The 7430-nt window shown below is 47.3% G+C and overlaps 1 protein-coding gene across 1 annotated transcript; it reads left to right on the top strand.

The window, feature by feature from the left end:
- The first annotated feature begins 2599 nt into the window (after positions 1-2599).
- LOC149331792 (uncharacterized) lies at positions 2600-7430 on the top strand. Its single transcript, XM_089555573.1, has 3 exons — positions 2600-2892; positions 3768-4027; positions 6949-7430. The coding sequence occupies exons 1-3, from the start codon at positions 2600-2602 to the stop codon at positions 7428-7430; spliced, it is 1035 nt and encodes a 344-aa protein (XP_089411699.1).

Genomic DNA, 7430 nt, shown 5'->3' with positions numbered 1-7430 from the left:
GCAATGATGCACCCTGCAGCTCCCGGGCAAGATGGTGTCACTGTTGGTATGATTAAAATTTTAGCCAAGGATTTCACAAGCAACCTCTTAGATATTGTCAATACTTCATTGAGCAATGCATGGATTCCAAGCACTTGGAAGATAGCGAAAATTATTTTATTGAGGAAAGATGCTGGTAAAGGGTACGTTTTAGATAATATTCGGCCAATTGCACTAACTTCAAATTTAGTCAAATTAATTGAAAGGGTAGTGCACAGCCGTCTCACAAAACATGTTCAGGATGTTAATGGCCTTAGCCCAGCACAAATTGGCTTTCGTCGCGGATGCTCTATATGGACCGCGCATGTGGATCTTGAGAGTAGAATCCGGCTCTCGATACGCAGAAGAGAAGTTTCAGCTTTGGTGACTCTTGATGTAGCAAAGGCCTATGATAGTGTAGAACATACTATTTTACTTGACAGACTTGCGCAGTTACATCCTCCAGCCTACATTTATGCATGGATATCTGAATTTCTAAAGGACAGATACTTTTACTGCGCAGAGGGTACCCTACGTTCTAATACTTACCATCAATCAAGAGGAGTGCCGCAAAGCTCGGTACTATCACCGCTGCTTTTTAATATTTTGGTCAGTGACATCCCCATCCGTCCTGATATAACAGTTTTTGTGTATGCAGACGACATAGCTTTTTTCGCCTCGGCCACGGATATCCATTCGCTTTACCAGATTATGCAGGGATATTTTAATGCTCTTGGAGTTTGGTTGCACCGTATTAATTTATCCCTGAATGTTAACAAATGTGGCACACTGGTATTTCCTCCAGACACGCCTTTGTACATTTCACTAGCCCATCACTCTAATCTGATTCCACAAGTGGAATCTGTTACATATCTAGGTGTTACTTACCATCCAACCTTAGATTGGAGCCTTCATATCAAGAACAACGTGCGTAAAGGAGAACGCGCTCTAGGCCGGCTGACACGAATCGCCAATAAAAGGTTTGGGATGCGCCGCGACACATTATTGTTACTTTACAAAGCTTATGTAAGACCTATACTTGAATTTGGTTGCGTTTTGTTCTCTGGTAGCGCAAACTACAAGGTCCAACCCCTAATCTTACTGGAAAGGCGCGCTCTACGTCTCTGCCTTGGTCTCCCAAAATCAGTTTCAAACGCCCTGCTTTATCTCGAAGCCAGTATGCCCGATTTAATTTCCCGCTTTCAAATACTCACGGTGCGAACTTTCCTCAGGTCGTTGGACCCAATGACTAATGTCAGTACTCCTATTTTTGTGTCTCAGCAGGCCTTATTTTTTTACCATCATTGGCCACGGTATAAAATGCCACAAATTACCTTAACGCAGAAACTTTTAACCCCGATTGGTGTTGATCTCAGTTCCTTGCAGTGGGTTGACGACACGCCGGCAGCAGTGGAATTCCATTTTGACCACATCTTCCCATCTCATGCGAAACACATGCCCACAAACATTTTAAACGGCATTCTTTCTGGTCATATAGCGGAATTCCCCCATCATGTGGTGCTTTCTACTGATGCCTCCGTCAGCGGCCAAAAAGCTGCAGTTGGCATCTTTTCGCAGGATTTGGCATGGAGCTATTCTGTCCGCATCCCAGATTATATCCCCATATTCTTTGCGGAATTTTTGGCTCTTGGAATGGCCCTGCACAAAATTCCGTGTCATGTATCTCACGTTATCATCCTGGCTGATTGTTTGTCAGTTTTAGTCTCCCTTGAAACTTCCCAAAAATATTTTTTGTGCCGCTTCCTGCGATTTTTTGTCCCGTCCACTTTAAAGGAGGTCCGTTTTGTCTGGGTTCCTGGTCATGCAGGCATTCATTCCAACGAGGTGGCTGATTATTTAGCAAGGTCAGCTCTTGACGGGCCAGTAACGCATCCCGTCCCGAATTTCAGTCTGCTGGCGATCTCCAGGTTTCAGCGGTTCCAACACATATCAGCCAGGTTACGCGATCCCCTACTAAATACTGCTGATTATCAGCACTTAGCGTATAAATGGAACGTCCGTTCGTGTAAAACCAGGCAGTGTGAGGTATCAATGACGCGACTGTGGTGCAGGATTCCCAGTTTAAATTTATACCTATGCAGATGTGGGTGGTCTCCAACAAACCTATGTGACTCATGCGGGGTCGTTGAATCTGTGGACCATTTCCTGCTCTACTGTCCAAAGTTCGCACTTCAGAGAAAGATTTACCTGGAGGTCCCTCTCTCCAGGTTAGGGCTCCCGTTATCTATGCCAGTGTTGTTATCGTTCGGAGCGAGCGCCAAAGGATTTGCTTTGAGTTCAATTTGTGGGAATCTACATGATTACATAATTGCAACTGGTAGGTTGATTTGCTAACTCCTTTAAAAGTCTCGGAGTTTTTTTTTTAATTATTATTATTCTCGCCAAAATGTTCTTTGTTATTTCACTTCAAATATTCTTCTGTCGTTTTTCATGAATACATTTTTCAAAATTCACGTTTAATCCTATGAAAATTTTCTTATGTATACCATTACACCTTGGCCAATCCCCCCACGTGGGTATGTGCCATTATAAAGAGGTGAAGAAGAAGAAGAAGAAGAAGATGGCCAGCCGCGGTCCCAGGCGTCTCTTTCGCGTCCAACGCATCTGCACACGCGTATGCAGCCTGCAAGACCTGTGCCGGAGCGTCCTGGTCGCCACACACACGCTCCCGGAGTGGAAGGTCCTCGCCCAGCGGTTCTCGGAACGGGCGTGGCGCCGGGCTTTGCTCTTCTCCATCGTCCACTTCAGCGGGTGCGCGGTCAACTTCTGCCTCCAGCGGCACTTCTCCGAGGCGGACCACCTCGCCTACTGGGTAACCTGCACCTTCGACCACAAACGATACTTGGCCATCAGGTGAGAATCACTACTGCACAGGGCAGGGCGTTGGATAGGTCTTCTTCAGTGTTCTAAGACTTGTTCACCAAGCGAACGAAGTGGAGGCCGCAGCAGACCGCATCTTGCGGGAGAATTTCAGTTTATTGCGATACTCCTGCTTTGACCTCCTGCGCAGCATCGCGTGTGCGCCCCCCAGCTATACAGGGTGTTCGCTATTTATCTGTCCGTTATGTGAAAAATTCTCCTGCGCAACCTGCTGGCCTATTTGGGCTCAGGCACATACCACAGCGTAGCTTATCATAGTATGCGTGTTTTTATAACAATTTAACATCAGACGTTGCCTGGACTGCCCGGGATCGGTGAAAAAATGGAGTCGTCTGCTCGAAGAATTTTCGTCGAGGCGAGCGGGATAGCGAATTCGAGAGGTTGCGCCATCTGGAGAATTGCATTGCAACCAGTGTCGCTCGGAGCTTGGTAGGTCTCCCACTAGCCCAGATGGCGCAGCCGGTCAAATCTGCTCCGCTCGCCTAGACGAAAATTCTGCGCGCAGACGACTGCAGTTTTTCGCCGATTCCGGGCAATTAGGCAGGGTCCGATGTTTAGATTATTATGTAAAAAGCTGACTTTAGTAGCTACGCTGTGGTCTGTGCTTGAGGCCAAATAGCCAGCAGTTTGCACAGGAGAATTTTTTACAACATGGACAGATAAATACGGGACACTCTGAAGGAGATTTTGGGTCGCGGAGTACGTGTATATCAACTCTGCGTGCCAACCTGCCGTCGTGTTGTCTAGATTAGCGGCTGTTCAAAGGCGCTTTTCAGATGAACCATGATCGATTTTTGAACAGATCATCTTGCAACATAATGAACCGTTCTCCGATAATCTGACCCCAGGGCAGCCAACCAGCGGCTGGACCGCCTTTTGAGTGACGATGACTTCTGGAAATGGGCTCGCCTCGACCACCGGCACGTCCTTTCGATTCTGGCCGTGACCACCAACGAGCCGGGCTGCCAGGTGCATCTGGTCACGCCTTTTCCGGACGATGGCCTCGAGCACTTTGCCCGCGTCCTCGCCGTGAGGGCCCTCTGCATCCAGGAACGGCACTTGTGGAAGTTCCTCCAGCAGCTCTGCTCGGCGCTGCTCTACCTGCAAGGTTAGGATTCACTAGTTCAGATATGACCATATCATCAGCAGTCAAGTACCAATACACTGTAGCGCAACAAAAGACGAGGACATAAGAGACGAGAGTCGAACCCCACGAGCCCTAACTTCCAACAAATTTTATTCTCCTGAAGCATCACATTCATACGCCAGAAAACAGGAATCACATGTGCCAACAGTATCATTTCCTTAGAAAAACGAACTCTTTATCTGAGAGGAGAATGAAAGGTGTGCTTACACACGAACATCCTGACGTATTTATCTTTTCGGCTTCGTGTTCGCCTCTCGTCTCTTGTGTCCTCGTCTTTTGTTGCGCTACAGTGTATTGGAACTATGTACCAACAAGCCCAAAAAGCCACGTGACTGAGCAATCAAGTATTCGTCATTATCGTCATCACCATCTCCGGGCTGATCAGGTCAAGAGAACAAAGCAATCTGCTCTTAATATTTTGGTCCTGCAGCAGCTGAGAAAGCCGTAATCAGAGCGAATTTACCTATCTCATCTAGTATTAGTAGCAAGGGTTTATTTAAAATTAATAATAAAAGGAAGGAAAAGATTCTTGCTAGCCCCGGCATCTGCCATCGCTACGGGAAACATCTGAGCTGGGGCAGCGGAAGTAAACGGATAGCAGGCAGACTGGAGAAATGAAATGGAAGAGGTGAGAGGGTAGGCAGAAACGATAGGGGGAGAGAAGTACAATTTACAAGTAATCTACCTACATTTTAACGTATATACAGTTCGGGCGCGTGTGATCACTTTAGTTAAAGCGGAATACTAGCACGCACGCATGGCACAGTACACACAACAGCAGGAGTGGGACGTTCAGCTGATAATCGTCCAACACGCGGAGCGTTCGGTCACTGCTCCTCACTACCTGGCGGAGAACAGACTGGATGTCAAGCCCGTCTGTTCGAGGAAAGCACAGAGGCCAATCTTATCTTCCCAGGCAAAGTATGTGAAACTCCGGCCATGTTTAGCTATGTTCTACAATCACTTTTGTACCTTAATACCCGAACGATTCTCTCGCCAAGAGCAAGCGCTCAACAAGCGCGTGGGCATAGAACGAGGTATTGCGCAAATACAGTGCAGTGGTGTGACGTATTTCCGTTTTAAGGCGAAAGCCTTTAATGGCTCATACTGTTGTCCGTTAACAAAGCGTGCCACACACTCGGGAACTAAAAAAGATAGAAAAAAACAATAGTTGCTTCAGATAGAGAAGGAAAAATGAACCTAGAAGCCAAGTTTGATGACTGTAGATTAATTAATTAATTATAGGCAAAAATGACAAAATTGCGTGTAAATAGCGCGGACATCGAAATAGCCACGGGAATGGTGTGACATAAAATCCACCGGAAGTCGTCATGACATAGTCAAAATTATCTGAGAATGGTCGGAAAAACTTCGAGTATGTGTCAGATTAGATGAAAAAATGTGTAATTAAGTGTAATTAACACTTAATATATTCAAAAAAATGTATAATTTGGGTATCGATATAGCCACGGCAACGGCGTGACCTCACATCTACCGGAAGATGTCCCGGCATAGTGTCCTGGGCTTTCGCCTCTCAACACTTTAGTTGCCAAAGTGTCCTCGCAATGTTTTTTGTTCTGTACTTTTCTCCAATATTATTTTGGTGGCTTTACGAGTTTGTTTAGGAGCCCATAAAAATTACGGGTTAGTTTATGAAGGTCCATCTCTCCAGCGCTTTTTTCCTTGTGTGCACGCTGTTACTAATTTAGGTTACGAAGCGGCCACGTCATCCTTCGACTATCGTTGGAGGAGAAGATTGTGCTAGAGCAATTAAGAGCTCAGAAATCAGCTTGCGTATTCCACAAAGAAAAGTTGCGTTGGGGAGCTCAGCAGCTATGTCCTTCATGTTATTCGTCACTGCACAGCTGCAACGTAGCACTAGAACTCCTCATGATGCCATAACGGCTTACATTCCTTGCAATTCAGAGAGTAGGTCAAGTGGTGTTATGCGGCTACGGGTTCGTTTGTGGGTGGAAAGCAGCACAATTAAAATCAGAAGACACACTGCAGAGCCTAAAGAAGAGCACAATAAAAACTATGGGATAGCGCAGGAGCACTTTATCCAAAAAGGTCCTCTAGGTGCTAAACGTTTAAAACGACTTTTGGGCGGTAGATGTCATATGCTGTTCTTCGCGGCCACCGCATACTGATGCAACTAAAACGCAAAAAGCGCCCGTGTGATGTCCAATGTAAGCCCAGGGTAAAGAACCCCAGCCGGTCTTAAGTTATTCCGGATCCCTCCACTACGGCGTCCCTTATAGACCATGTGCTGCTCCGGGGCGTTAAAGCACACAATTTACTCAGATTTGGTAGATTTTAACTTCTAGATTTCTGGGTGGGTACAGCGCGAACAACCAAACGCAGACGTGGAAAAAAGCACACAACGTCGGCGAAGCTGTCTGTCCACTAAAACTTTATTGAAAATTCCGCGCTTTTTATTTCTTTGTCAAAATTGCTTTCATCTCCCATGGGGTTCATTCAAGAAACAAGTTTCTTTACTTGATAGAGCTATTGGTGGTGTGCTAACGCACTGCTGTCCTGTTTCCCGTATCGCCCATGCTTGAAGAATTTTACGTGATACTTGGTCTGCATACCTTTCCATGACTTCCACTTCATGCAACTCGGGCTCGCACTTGCGCTCTTTTTCCTTCTTTTTGCCTTTTTTCCAATTTCTGCAATGCAGAGCTAGATTGCTGCTTGGGGCACCTGGTAGCGATGAGGCATGCTCTCTTGTACTATCATTGAGGCACCTTCCCGTTTGCCCTATATATTGTTTGCCACAGGCCAGAGGGATAGTATAAACCACACCTTTAACACACTCGCTGTATCTTGTTCGGTGTGCGATGATTTGATATTATCTTTCTGCGTGTCACACGTCTCAGGTGAGGGCCTCACGGTGGAGCCGTTCGACTTCTTCAACGTCTACCTGCGGCGCAACGACGTGGTGCTCAACAACGGCCTCGTGTGGAACCAGCGCCGCTTCCAGGTCGCCTCACTGCCGGACTCCCTGTGGTCCCTCCTGCTGCTACCGGAGGACGGCGTCGCCGCCCTCAATGCGGCCGTGTCCTCCAGCGAACAGGCAGGGGCATCCTCCGTGGCCGTGGTCATGGCACAGCTAGTCGCCCTGTCGCTGAACGACGACCCCGAGATAGCGGCTGGTCGGCGCTGCAGCCCCAGTAGCTCCAGCGACGTGCTTCGTATGCACGGGATCGAGCTCTCTCCGTCGCCTTTGGCCTACACCCAGCAACTGATGTCCACGCTGTCCGATATGCTTCGAACACCACAGCCTGCCCTGGAATCTGTCCGGGACAGGACCGGAGAGATGTACAAATCCATGATGACACCCGTGGATGCTCGTTGCTGA

Source organism: Amblyomma mixtum, chromosome 8 (genome assembly GCF_055824585.1).
Source record: "Amblyomma mixtum isolate Tamu chromosome 8, ASM5582458v1, whole genome shotgun sequence".
NCBI lineage: Eukaryota > Metazoa > Arthropoda > Arachnida > Ixodida > Ixodidae > Amblyomma > Amblyomma mixtum.
Note: the sequence above shows the minus strand (reverse complement) of the source record. Positions and strands in the feature narration are given on the sequence as shown.

What these genes read in the sequence shown, in the direction of transcription:
- LOC149331792 (XM_089555573.1), top strand. Translation starts at nt 2,600, where the DNA reads ATGGCCAGCCGCGGTCCCAGGCGTCTCTTTCGCGTCCAACGCATCTGC. An exon ending in AAACGATACTTGGCCATCAG is followed by an intron (nt 2,893 to 3,767) that starts GTGAGAATCACT and finishes ATCTGACCCCAG; the next exon opens with GGCAGCCAACCAGCGGCTGG. An exon ending in GGCGCTGCTCTACCTGCAAG is followed by an intron (nt 4,028 to 6,948) that starts GTTAGGATTCAC and finishes CACACGTCTCAG; the next exon opens with GTGAGGGCCTCACGGTGGAG.